At 41.3% G+C, this 13,599-nt stretch overlaps 4 protein-coding genes across 5 annotated transcripts; 2 read left to right on the top strand and 2 right to left on the bottom strand.

The window, feature by feature from the left end:
• Nucleotides 1-326: 326 nt before the first annotated feature.
• LOC131289956 (phosphomannomutase) lies at nt 327-1,173 on the top strand. Its single transcript, XM_058319308.1, has one exon. It carries the CDS (start codon nt 408-410, stop codon nt 1,164-1,166), a length of 759 nt encoding a protein of 252 aa, XP_058175291.1. The 5' UTR covers nt 327-407; the 3' UTR covers nt 1,167-1,173.
• Nucleotides 1,174-1,211: 38 nt separating this feature from the next.
• Nucleotides 1,212-2,548, bottom strand: LOC131289954 (methylglutaconyl-CoA hydratase, mitochondrial). Its single transcript, XM_058319307.1, has one exon. The coding sequence runs from the start codon at nt 2,395-2,397 to the stop codon at nt 1,453-1,455; it is 945 nt and encodes a 314-aa protein (XP_058175290.1). The 5' UTR covers nt 2,398-2,548; the 3' UTR covers nt 1,212-1,452.
• A 226-nt stretch (nt 2,549-2,774) lies between these two features.
• LOC131286987 (signal peptidase complex subunit 3) lies at nt 2,775-4,021 on the bottom strand. 2 transcript variants are annotated; one of them, XM_058315999.1, is made up of 4 exons: nt 3,906-3,992; nt 3,638-3,831; nt 3,273-3,539; nt 2,775-3,211 (listed from the first exon to the last, which is right to left on the bottom strand). In XM_058315999.1, exons 2-4 carry the CDS (start codon nt 3,778-3,780, stop codon nt 3,082-3,084), a joined length of 540 nt encoding a protein of 179 aa, XP_058171982.1. In that variant the 5' UTR covers nt 3,781-3,831; nt 3,906-3,992; the 3' UTR covers nt 2,775-3,081. The 2 variants fall into 2 exon arrangements, with proteins under 2 accessions (XP_058171982.1, XP_058171981.1); XM_058315998.1 differs by having other exon boundaries at nt 2,777-3,211; nt 3,638-3,849; nt 3,906-4,021.
• A 1,829-nt stretch (nt 4,022-5,850) lies between these two features.
• On the top strand, nt 5,851-12,132 carry LOC131285386 (uncharacterized). The gene is made up of 6 exons (XM_058314240.1): nt 5,851-5,976; nt 6,051-6,089; nt 6,164-6,439; nt 6,536-6,682; nt 6,756-6,787; nt 12,129-12,132. The coding sequence occupies exons 1-6, from the start codon at nt 5,926-5,928 to the stop codon at nt 12,130-12,132; spliced, it is 549 nt and encodes a 182-aa protein (XP_058170223.1). The 5' UTR covers nt 5,851-5,925.
• Nucleotides 12,133-13,599: the final 1,467 nt, after the last annotated feature.

The raw sequence follows: 13,599 nt of genomic DNA, 5'->3' as shown, positions 1-13,599 counted from the left end.
AGTGCCAACGTGGTGCAGTTTGCATGTTCCTGTTTGTGTTGTTTGTTTCGCAAAATACTACAAGTAAAAAGAATAAGAATAAAACAACTACACCAGTCATGGGAAAATTATGAATAGAAAATAGTTTAAACATCTTAATAATTAAGCAAATAAAATGTAATTTTAACCGAAAAATGAGAATGCAGTTCTGGGCCTCGACTCACCGTTCAATGTGGTGAATGTTGTTTTGTAAACAATGGACGAGCTTTCACCACTCTGGTATGGAAAGCTCTTCCACGTAGCTCATGTTTACGTCGAGAAGCAAGTGACAGCCGGTGGTGTTTGTTTACGTTCGATTTTTCAGTTGTTTGTTGTTTGTTGCACAGAACGGAGGTGAAATTCGTGATACTGTGCCTTACCCAATCACAATGGAGCTTAAGAGGGACGAAATTTTGCTTCTCTTCGACGTCGATGGAACGCTCACGCAGCCACGGGCTCTCATTACGGACGAGATGAAGAATTTTCTTTACCAAAAGGTTTTACCACGGGCAACGCTCGGCGTGGTTGGTGGTTCCGATCTGGAGAAAATGTGTGAACAACTGAACGGACAGGAGTTCCTCCAGAAGTTCGACTACGTATTCCCGGAAAATGGATTGGTGCAGTACGAGGGCGGTAAACAGATTGGCAAGGTGTCCATCATTCATCATCTCGGCGAGGACACGCTGACGCGGTTCATCAACTTTTGCCTGCACTACATAGCCGACCTGGACATACCGGTAAAGCGGGGCACTTTTGTGGAGTTTCGCAACGGAATGCTGAACATTTGCCCTATCGGGCGCAACTGCTCGAAGGAGGAAAGAAACGAGTTCTACGCGTACGACAATGTGCACCAGGTGCGGCAAAAGATGATCGACCGACTGCGGGTGGAGTTCGCTGAAGTGGACCTGACGTACAGCATCGGGGGGCAGATAAGCTTCGATGTGTACCCGGTAGGGTGGGACAAAACGTTCTGCTTGCGTCACGTGTTCAAGCGCCCGTCAGCGTTCCGCGAAATACATTTCTTCGGCGATAAGACTGATCCGGGCGGCAACGACTACGAAATCTACAGTCATGAAAAGACGATCGGCCATCGTGTGACTTCACCGGAAGATACCAAAAAACAGTTGACTGAACTATTGTTGCTATAATGGCAAAATAAAGGAACAAAACAGGAAGGACTGAGATGTAAAAAGTGGACGACGAACCATCCGAATCCGTTTTATTAACATTGTCTTTACCGGCTGAAACGCGACGGTTGGCGCAGCTGAGAGGTACTGTGGGGTGCTTAATGGAAGAACTTTGAGTTGTTAAAAAACGGTAATTATGGTATATATATGGAATATAAATGCACTTTTTCTCTATCACAGTGAGTCATACCCTACTGTTTGCAGTTCGTTTACGTCAGATTTCCTTTGTAGTTTGAGCTCGTGTGCGTTACTCCCCAATAAAATTGGGTTTCCGCTTCTCGGCAAAGGCACGCAATCCCTCGAGACGGTCCTTGGTGGGAATCACTTGCGCATAGCACGCCTCCTCGATAGCGTACCCCGTGCCGATGTCGACCTGCAGTCCCTTATCGATCGCTTTCTTTGCCATCCGCACCCCGACCGGGCCGTTGGGGACGATTTCCATGGCGAGTTGGAGCGCTCGTTGGTACGCTGCATCGCCCGTTTCGTTCGGTTGAACGGCATGATTCACGATACCGAGTCCCTTTGCCTCTTCGCCACTGAACTGGCGGGCCGTGAAGATGAGCTCCTTCGCAACGGCCGGGTTGAGAATGCGTGGCAGACGCTGCGTTCCACCGGCACCGGGGATAATTCCTAGCTTGGTCTCCACCAGCCCCAGCTTGGCGTTGGTGGCCACAACGCGCATGTCGCACGCCAATGCCATCTCCAACCCTCCCCCTAGGGCCGCTCCGTCGATCGCAGCCACGACCGGGGTGGGCATCTGCTCGATGTTCACCATCATCTGGCGCAGCTTCGACACGAACCGGCTCACTTCCTGCTGCGTGAAGGTGGCCCGCTCCTTCAGATCCGCCCCGGCACAGAAAATGCCCGGCACGAGACTGCGAACGATCACCACACGTACGTTTTTGTCGTGTGCCAGCACCTCGATGGCGTCCAGCAGCTGGTTGACCAACGATTTGCTGAAAGAATTGCGTGCCTTCGGGCGGTTCAATCCGAGCACCGCGATGCCCTGTTTGTCCTCCTCGGTGAGATACGTCAGCTGTAGCTCCTGATTGGGGGCAACATTTGCCCCTTTTGCCCCTTGGTCATCAATGTAGCTGCAGCGTGCGGTCGTCGCAATCGAACGGGATAACCCGTTTGTCTTCGCCACACTCTGCTTCACGAAACGTGCGGCCAATGCGACCGTCTTCAGCATGGTGATGGATCTTTTTCCAGCAACTTAAATACTATCACATTCAATTCAACCAATCAACGTCCTGCCTATATTTTACACGCTTTTAATTCACTTGAAAGCAATGAAAAACGAAGTTGCCGCGTGCAGTTTATGTTAAAGGTTATATAAGAAAACAAAAGTGATGTCGATTCGTAGACCTGCCGTCAAGGAGTGTGACATCAAAACAATGATGTTTACGTTTGCATCCGCGAGCTAGTAAACTTTTCGTCCAGCATTTATTTTCAAGAAACTCGTATTTCAAAATCAATGTTTTCGATTCGTGCGGAAAGTCACGTCGTCTGAAACGATCGTTTCAAAGCATGGTAATCCGGTAATGCATTGAATCTACGCCACTATCCGTTTGAAAGCAACTATCCGCCAAGACATAATTTTCCTAGTGTGTGTTTTATTTGCTTTGCCCAAAGTTGTACCAAAGTGAACAGCCTTGCGATCGGACCCAATTGAGATTGGAACGGTACGGCGTCTTTCGCGTGCTAGAGTTTGTTTTCCATCCTTTTTTAACGTTCGCACTGAAAAATGTTAAAGATGGATAATACAATCGAGCTAGTTGATGATGGTATGAGCTGGATTAGCTCTTCCGTTTCTCGTTCTTCCTCCTGCTGCCGCTGCAAGTATTCGCTCAGCCGGCAGGCGTCCGTTCGACGACTAGACGGGTGACGCGATGTAGGCTTCGGGAAACTTAAACGAATGCTGGCCGTGGGCAAACACGCTCGGTAGCAGCCCCGCGTTAGGGATGATGTTCCACGACAGGGTGAGCGTTATGTTTTGGTGTCCCCTAAAAAATTAAATCCATCAGTTTCGAAGTTGATGGCTAATAGAAACAGGAAAGCCCTTACTTCAAACCGTTTCCATCGTCCCAGAAGTAGTACTTTGTGTTCATGTTCTTAAAGTCCAGATTCGCATTCTCGCCCCGAAGGATAATCTTATCCCACAGCACAACCTGATTCAGTGCGTTCTGCTCCGTAGTGTACTCGGCAGTGAGATACAGGAACAACTGCTTCACATTCCAGTTGAACAAGGGGTTCAGATCGGTCCCGAGATCGAACGTGATGAAACCGAGATCATTCTTCTCCCGCGAAGCACTGAAGTCGGGTACATTTTTACTGAAAAAACAAAACAAACGATTTGCATGCGATTACGTGGCCCAACGATTCCGTCTTACCGGCGCTAAGGCTTCGACGCTGAGACTATCAATACTTACACCAGCACCTTGACCGTGTTGATTTTAGCATCCGTGCGATAGTCGTAGAAGAACGTGGAGGCAAAACAGCAGAACGTAAGGACCGAAAGGACGCTCAGGGAGTACGCAAGGATAGCGTTACCACGGGTCATTACAGTATGCATTTTGGATGTGTTTATCAATCACTGTCGCTGGAAGCCGAAGTTAGGGCCGTGCTGTTGCGGCCAGGTGAACTGTAAAATGTTGAGTTCAATAACGATCTTGCCATGCGACATAATAGAAATATTACCTATTTGATAGTTGTTCAGCAGACCAAACAAGTACTTTAAGCAATAGAAAATTGTCCGCCGAATCGGCTTTCGGTACTTTTCTCGACACACAACGACACGACGCAAACAACTGTCATATGCGATGCAAGGCTACTCACATTTTCAGGTTAGGCCGTTTCGTGTTTTGACACTACCACAAGATGACCAAGACTACTGAAACTACATGTTGGATCGCCACAGCTTTTCATGTCTCTTTACCTTGTTGGTACTGATGACCAAAATGAGCCAATTTTGAGGTTAGAATTGTCGGGTGTTGTAGATACACAAATAGGTGTTTGTCTTACAGTTCCAACAAAATAGATTTTCTGATACAAGAATCCTATGGTTGGTAGCAGTCGATCAGTATAAATGTGTTTTACATCCTGGTTTAGCTGTTTTTTGTTACAGAATTGAGTTCAAACGTTCATTACAGCGTTTTACATCTCACCTAGCAACCGCAGCAGTGTATGTAGAACATCAAGAATGAGAGCCTACTGCAGAGTATTTAATGTTGAATCGCAAAACCCACAATTGGCAACACAAACGGGTAAGTAGAAAATTCATTACTTTCTAGGATCTACCAGAATGAAAGCTGTCGCGTGGATGTTCCAAGTAGGCACGACCAGTCTATTCCGTAGTAGAAGCCGTCGGCTGTAGTGAGTCACCGATTTTTAGAGCAAATGTGGCGAAGTTTCACCTCACGAATCTTCTACTTACTTGTATAGTTGTTTAAATTCTATGCTGTTTATCGCCATGCTGTCAAAAGCCACGGTTGCCATTTACCAAAAAATACCTCCTAAAAAGTCACCTATTAAGTATTTAATCATCTTGGTTATGTCAAGTTATGAAATGTCATTTTAAACTGGACGACTTCACCTTCTAATTTATACACGTTGGTTCCAATGAAATCGAAGAGCTTCATTCGTTATGAACCCACCTGCTATGTAAATCAACCTTGGGCTGTCACTCGTGTCATTCGTATGAATTGAACCGGCATTGCGGTGCTTCATTTGTTTCGAGTTTCCATTTGTTTTACCGTCGAATATAATACCCAGAAGAATCTTCACTTCGTTCTTTTCAAAACGTTAAAGTTGTCTATGACGAGAAATTTGAAAGGGATGGATTCGATAACTCAACCTCGGATGGAAATTTGTGATTTACCGATAGAGGTGAGTCATTCTTTATATGGTTGCAATATGTTTTGCGATCCTAATTGATTATGTTTCATTTCAGATTCTTGAGACAATCTTCGACCATCTGCCCGTGACCGATCTGAAAAATGCTTCTTTAGTGTGCCTCCAGTGGTCGCACTTGGCATTTTCTGGGCGGAGAATGAATCGCATCAGATATCAAATACAACGGAATGGAAGTCTTCGCAGTGGATTTTCGATTCTGCAAGCAAGTCAGCGACAGTATCGTCATATAGGTTGCCTAGTCGGCGACGAAAGAATGCACAGGGAATTAATTCAGTTTTTACAAAGCAGATACAAATTTGTAGAGAGTTTATGGGTTGAGGAACATGCATTAGCCTGCCTTGAAAATCATCCGAAGGTTGAGGATGATTTTATGCCGATGACGGTGTTCCACCATCTTTCTGCAGTCAGCATAGCTTTTTTAAGGCAAAATACATTGGATGTGTTAGATATTTGCACTATAGCGCCAAATCTTCAGGAAATTAGCATGAATTGTAATACAGAATACGCTCTAGAAGTTTTCAGGCATTTTAGACTTCAATTGAAATCAGTGGAAGTGATCTTCAACATTATATATTCTCACACTAATACTGTAGATCCATTTTGTGAAATAATTTTTCCGGAGCTTCTTGAAATCGTTGTATCTATTGATGGTGCTTTACACTGTATGTTGAGTCCGAATTCCGCTTTCATCACTGGATCAAAACGTCTTCAACATGCTACACTGAACTGTTTTATAACTGAAGAGATCGTGGACAGTTTGGTGGAAAATTGTTGTGACATTACACATCTTGCTATAGACCTTACCATGCTAAATGATAGTTCGTTGAATGGATTAGCAAAGCTTACCAAGCTGAAAGTAAGTTAAAAAACGTTCAATAGCTATGAAAAGTAGGTTGTTCACAATTACAGTATGTTTCTTTTTTTTTGCAGATCCTAAAATTGGAAGGCACATCGGGGGATAATTGCCCAGTAAGTTAAACAAAATTCTATAGCTATGAAAAGTAGGTTGTTCACAATAACAGTGTGTTTCTTTTTTTTTGCAGTTTGCAAGTTGCCCAAAATGGGATGGCGCACCAAGGAATTTTCGCCCCTGCTTGCCAATTCCCTCTTTACGAGAACTTTTTCTTACATGCTATCCGTTCGAAGATTGTAGGTTTGACTTCGTAATAGAAATATGTAAGGTGATGCCAAATCTCGATAAGGTGGTTCTAGGTGAACATTTCTTAGATCCCTGCACTGTTGAAAATATCTGCTATAGCATGCCAACTCTCAAATGTTTAGTGTTGATGGGGGATTTTACAGAGTCGACTGATAAGCAGGTTCGTGAAGCGGCTTATATTCACATTTCTTTTCATTATTTTATTGAATCTTATAGATGACGTTTGAAAATGAACCATTTTGTTATTATTTTTCAGATTTCTCGTGAGGTTATTCGATATTTGGGGCAATTACGTAATCTTGTTGAGTTGCGTTTTGTATATATTGAGTTTTCCTATGGTGTTATTGCAAATATACCCGAATTACCCAAATTAAGTGTACTCTCATTTTACGAGTGTCGAGGGGTAGGTAGATCACAGTTTGCTGTAAGATTTTACCATGGTAATTGTATTCTTTTTATGTTTCTTGGCGTTCCAGGTGACTGAAAGTAACATCTTGGAGCTTGCCCGGTTGACAGAAATTGACATTGTTGCTGGTACTATGTACTTCCAGCAAGAGTCCCAGCAATCTGCCATGGAAAAACTTGCTGGTACTACATGACAGCTGCAAAAAATTTGAATTTTTGTCAACCGGGTGATATACTGTTTCCATCACTGCGAATGGTTAACATCTACCCAAATGAGTGCATATCAGATAGCAGCCTCGAATCACTACGTTCTCGACTGCCATGGTACACGGTCATTACAAGAAACAAACGAAAGTATCATCGTGACAAAAAAAAAATATTATGAATTCATCCCGGTTGACAGAAATTGACATTGTTGCTGGTACTATGTACTTCCAGCAAGAGTCCCAGCAATCTGCCATGGAAAAACTTGCTGGTACTACATGACAGCTGCAAAAAATTTGAATTTTTGTCAACCGGGATATTTAAATATATAATAATAAAAACATCATGCGTTCAACTAAAAATTTAATAAAATTTGAAAAATAAACCAATATCTAAAGCTAGTTTTGAAAAAAGGAGCATGAAAGTTGAGCTCAGTTTAAAAAATGTAACTTGAATGGAAACAGATCAGACTCGTCCCGGTAGGCTCAAACCAGAAAACGCACCCAAACAAACATACTTTAAGACCATACATATCCCATATGGCCATAGAGTGTCATAATTTATGGAAGAACCACTCACAGTTTCAAGTGAATTTGTACATGTAATATTTTCTGCAATAGCAGTTATCTTTGTGATTTACAATGTTCATCATCTTTACATCATCCTCAACCATGAAATCAAGGTGATTTGTACGGGATTAACCCACCTCGTCTGTTGATCCAATTTGGTTCTGAACCAATGCACCAAAATAGATTGACATTGTGTACCCTATCGTATACGCAACTCAGAATGTGCTTTGCATCGTTCTTATCAGAGCGATACAGCCTTTTACGATGGATAGCGTAAGCTGAAACGCGTTGATCGCCTTTGTGAACTTCGTTATCGCACCTTGAAACCGGAATATGACATCTTGCAATCCTTCATCGCGTTTGTCACCTTCATTAATGATTCTTTAAACTCGAATATGATATCCTTAAACTTCATTATCGCTCTGTCAGATTGAAAGCTGGTTTGTTTTGGGTTTCATAGATGCAAATTGTGTACACATACATATATAGTCAACCTTTCGAAAAAGAAGGGTTAATTAACCTAACCTAACCTAACCTAATTAACTTATTAGCATATGCGATCCAGATCATGCATCATTCGACGCATTCTTTAGCTTTGCTTTTCATTCCTAAAAGTAAAAAAAGTTAGAATGTTACTGATTTAAATTACCAACATTTCCATCATTTTCATAAGTTTATTAGTTTTTTCTTACCTCAACAGTTTTAATGGCACAATCATAACACTTGCTGCTCAATGCACTTGCGCCTGCACTCTGAAATTGCTAAGACCAGACTGCGCAAATACATGATGCTGTAGTTGCTCCAACAAGGAACACACTCACATATCTCAAATAGGTTTCGTACGTAAGTACGTTCGTATACGCGAGTAACGACACAGTAAGCATATTGGGGTTAGTTTGGCGTTGCATGGTTGCAAAGGATAGAATATGAATAGGAAGCATTCGCACCCTCTCTCTCCCTAAGAAAACGACCAACGCACACATTCTCATTTCTAATCATAGAGTTGAGGGGGGGAGAAGTACGGATTTTTGGATGCGGGGACCCAAAACCAGGATGAACTGACATTTGTCGTCAACCGGGAATAATTCAACATAAAAATACAGATAATTGTCGAGTATTTTCAATTCGATACTAACTACCTAATAATAATGACGAACAAGTTTTGAGGTTTCGTTGCCTACAATTACTGTGCACAATGGCATTAGGGAGCGTAGTTTTTCAATCCACTCCGATGATCGAGCATTGCGACACACCAAGTGAAGCATTCGGAGTGACGGAAAGAACGCTGGAATTGACAAGAGGGCATCCTCATCCTTAAGTACAATGCAATCCCAATTGAAAAAGAAGAAAAAAAGTAACATAAGCATAGTATCACCATAAAGTCATCTATTGTCTACCTACCAGATGACAGAAGAAGATCGAGAGTGTTCTAACTTTGGTAGATGGAAAACTTTGAAAAAAACGATCACAATTAGACACTTTATTCAACCTCAACTCAATTAGATGAGGCAAAGTATCCAAATGTACGCCGCCCCCAGAAATCTGAAATGCAACAAACAAGTTTCAATTTGTTAAAATGCAATTAATCGAATTCAATAAATATTTGAATTGGTTTAGACGATGCACGTAAACCGTTGAACATACCCAACCACCGTTTAGCTCCAGACATTTGAGGGATAACATGTTATTGAAGATAAATTGAAGCCAGGCATCATTTAAACACTCCGATATACATAGTTTGCTCAGGTTTGGCATCACCGTAGGTAATCCTTTGAGGAACTCCAAAATATTATATCCCACACAGTATTCCTCAACATCTATTGCTTCAAATGTCCATACGAAATGAAGTTCTTGTAAAGAGGAAATTGGTTGGCATTCTTCAAATACGTTACATTCTAGCTCCCCCTCCAATTCAAGGATCTACAAACGAAACATACTTGTGTAGTGAAAACCCTGTTTTTCATATCTTTCTATGTGTTTTCAACTCACTGTCAACTTGGTAAGGTTTGCTAATCCATTTAAACATTGATTTTCTAGCTCGTCCGAACAGATATGAAGAAATGTAATGTCCCGACAATGTTCCACCAAAATGTTCACGAACAGTTCAGCTTTAGCATATTTTATCGTAGCACGTTGAAGACGTTTTGATCCAGCAATGAATGCGCAATTCGAGCTCGAGACAATGAACTCGTCCGAGTAACAGAAAGCAACCTCGATTTCTAGTAGCTCCGGAAAACTCATCTTACAAAACGAAGCAACTAAGTCAACTTGTTTAAAGGATGCTTTAACCGATTTCAGTTGATGACTAAAGTGTTTGAACACTTTAAGAGCGTTTTCTGTATGACAGTCCATACTGATTCTCTGAAGATTAGGAGCGATGCTGCAGATATCAAACGTTTCCTCGAGCAATGACGAATAATGCCACATTATAAGATCATACAGCTGGTGGAACACTGGCAGCATCATAACACCATCAAATCTACGGCTCCGTATGGGAAACAGTCCTTTTAACGAAAGCGCCTGCAGATTTGGAACCTCGAGTAAGATGCACTGGATTTGCGAGAGTTCAACTTCCCCGCGGACACCCAAGCTGGTTACATTTTTTTTAAAACCCTTTATAGCTTGAATGAACTTTATGTGAATATTTTCATCCGCACTGCCGCATCCTAACCCAATATGACGATACTGTCGTTGACCTTCTCTGAGGGTTTTTTTTTCCTGGTAAAGTATATCTACTCTAAAGCGGATGTGATCCATTCTGCGACCAGAAAATGCCAAGTGCGACCACTGGCGGCACACTAAAGAAGCATTTTTTAGATCGGCCACTGTCAGATAGTCGAGAATAATCTCGAGAATCTGAAATAAACCAAAATTAATTAGGATCGCGAAACATATTGCAATGATTGAGAAAAAACACACCTCTATTGGTAAATCACTAATTTCCATCGTCGTAGATTTACGAGAGAGAGGAGCGTAAGCAACGATGATAGGTATACAATTTAAATGTAAAGGAACAGCTTTAACGTTTTGAAAAGAACGATGTGATGATTCTTCTGGGTTTTGTGGTCGACGGTAAAACAAATGGAAACTCGAAACAAATGAAACACCGCAATGCCGGTTCAATTCATACGAATGACAGGAATGACAGCCCAAGGTTGATTTACATAGCAGGTGGGTTCATAAGAGCCCCGCTACACGACCCGAAAACTCAAAAACTTTTCGGCGAGAAGAGGGGAACAACCGAGAAGTTTACGTCAAAAACTTTTCAGCTCCGTGAGCTGAAAACTGCACCCGAGAAGTTTTTGGCAGCTAACCGAAAACTCAAATGCGTCAGAAGAAGAAGACGAAAAAGAAATAAATGTAAACATAACAAATCTCAAAAACAAAATAAACGAACATATGGTGATAAATTTACGTGTTTCTTTTGTAGTTACGGTAATATTTTGTTATTTTATAGCTAGAATATCAATTATAAATTCACTATAGATCAGAGGTTCGCAAAGTCCGGCCCACCAACTGATTCCAAAATCTAAAAGTTTCAAAAAGTTTAATGATAAAGATTAAAATATTTTATTCTACCACTTTTTATGTAACTTGAGAACATCAAAATCTTCCTTCTTCATGCGAAGAAAGTTAATTATAGTTTCATTTGCTTGCTCTGCTACAGTATTGTCCAGCAAACGGTTGCCATCTTCTTGCCTCCGCACAATACGCCTGTTGCGTTGTTGCAAGTTTTGGGTACTCAACTCGATGACCCGCGATAGGGTAGTTAGCCACACTTCAACAGATTATCCATCTTTTACTTTTTGTGTGAATTGAAATAAGATCTTGTTTGCTTTGAAGGAAGATTTTTGAGTTAACTGAAAAATCAAAAACAAAAACCTCGTTGCGCCGCAAAGTTTTTGAGTTTGCGGCTCGTGTAGCGTGGCTCACAGAATTGGTACCACAAAACGCGGCTACACGAACCGAGAAGATTTTGACGTAAACTTATACGGTTTTTGAGTTCTCGGTTGGAGTTTTCGGTTCGTGTAGCGGCCCGGTAACGAATGAAGCTCTTCGATTTCATTCGAAACTGCTTAGAAAAATAAGTAAAAAAATGACATGCAGTTAACATGAAAATTAATCAGCACTGTTTGTTTGAAAATTCCTTTCATTTTCTAATGAAATTAAAGCGATTCATGCGAGATGAACCAACCTGAGGCTGGTGTCAAAATGTATGGGATTTGACAGCTACAAGGTTCGCACCAAGGTGTATAAATATAGAAGGTGACTTTATGTCGCTTTGGAAGGGGTGCCATATTTGAGAAGAGTTATGTCAAAAGCCCAATCCTTTTCCGATACCCCCCCTCAAAACCCATATGAATACCCCAGAAGTGTTATGTCAAGTCATGAAATGTAATTTTACACTGTACGACTTCACCTTCTAATGTATACACCTTGGGTTGTGATATATTTAATCATCTTGGTTATGTCAAGTCATGAAATGTCATTTTAAACTGGACGACTTTACCTTCTAATTTATACACGTTGGTTAATGAAATCGAGCTCGTTATGAACCCACCTGCTATGTAAATCAACCTTGGGCTGTCATTCCTGTCATTCGTATAATTCGTATTCGTAATTGAACCGGCATTGCGGTGTGACTATAAAAATTGTCTTTCGAGTTTCCAGGTAAAACATTACCGTCGACCACAAAACCCAGAAGAATCATCACATCGTTCTTTTCAAAACGTTAAAGCTGTTCCTTTACATTTAAATTGTATACTTATCATCGTTGCTGACCCCTCTCTCTCTCTCGTAAATCTACGACGAGAAATTTGAAAAGATGGATTCGTTAACCCAACCACGGATGGAAATTAGTGATTTACCAATAGAGGTGAGTGTTTTTTCAATCATTGCAATATGTTTCGCGATCCTTATTAATTTTGGTTTATTTCAGATTCTCGAGATTATTCTCGACTATCTGACAGTGGCCGATCTAAAAAATGCTTCTTTAGTGTGCCGCCAGTGGTCGCACTTGGCATTTTCTGGTCGCAGAATGGATCACATCCGCTTTGTAGTACAAATACAAAATCAGGAGAATAAACCCCTCAGAGAAGGTCAACGACAGTATCGTCATATTGGGTTAGGATGCGGCAGTGCGGATGAAAATATTCACATAAAGTTCATTCAAGCTATAAAGGGTTTTAAAAAAAATGTAACCAGCTTGGGTGTCCGCGGGGAAGTTGAACTCTCGCAAATCCAGCACATCTTACTCGAGGTTCCAAACCTGAAGGCGCTATCGTTCGTAGGATTGGCTCTCATACGGCGCTATGAATTTGATGGTATTTTGATGCTGCCGGTGTTCCACCAACTGTATGAACTGGAAATGTGGGATTATTCCCACAATGGAAACGTTTCCATTATTCCCATAATGGAAACGTTTGATATCTGCAGCATCGCTCCTAATCTTCAGAAAATCAGTATGAACAATGTGTTTTCAGAAATCGAACTTAAAGTTTTCAGACACTTCAGTCATCAACTACAATCGGTTAAAGTAACCTTTAACGAATCTGACTTAACTGATTCGTTTTGCAAAATAAGTTTTCCGGAGCTACTAGAAATCGAGGTTGATTTCGATTACACGGATGAGTTTATTTTCTCGAGCTCGAATTGTGCATTCATTACTGGATCAAAACGTCTTCAACGTGTTTCATTAAGACATGCTAAAGCTGCACTGTTCGTGAACATTTTGGTGGAACATTGTCGGGACATTACATTTCTTGACATGTTTTTATTGGACATAGAAAATTCATGTTTAAATGGATTAGCAAACCTTTCCAAGTTGAGAGTAAGTTGAAAGAACATAGAGAGCTAAGAAAAACAGGGTTTTTACTACACAAGTATGTTTCGTTTGTTTTTTTGCAGATCCTTAGATTGAACGGAATACTAAATCGTAACGCATTTGAAGAATGTCAACCAATTTCCTCTTTACAAGAACTTCATCTGGGTTTTTATCTAGTAGAATATGAGCCGGGTTCGTTGGAGTTCTTAAAAGGATTACCTACGGTGATGCCAAACCTGAGCAAGCTATGCACATCGAATTGTGAAGATGATGAATGTCTGCAATTTATCTGCAATAACTTTTTATCTCTCAAACGAC

This window comes from Anopheles ziemanni, chromosome 3 (genome assembly GCF_943734765.1).
Source record: "Anopheles ziemanni chromosome 3, idAnoZiCoDA_A2_x.2, whole genome shotgun sequence".
NCBI lineage: Eukaryota > Metazoa > Arthropoda > Insecta > Diptera > Culicidae > Anopheles > Anopheles ziemanni.
Note: the sequence above shows the minus strand (reverse complement) of the source record. Positions and strands in the feature narration are given on the sequence as shown.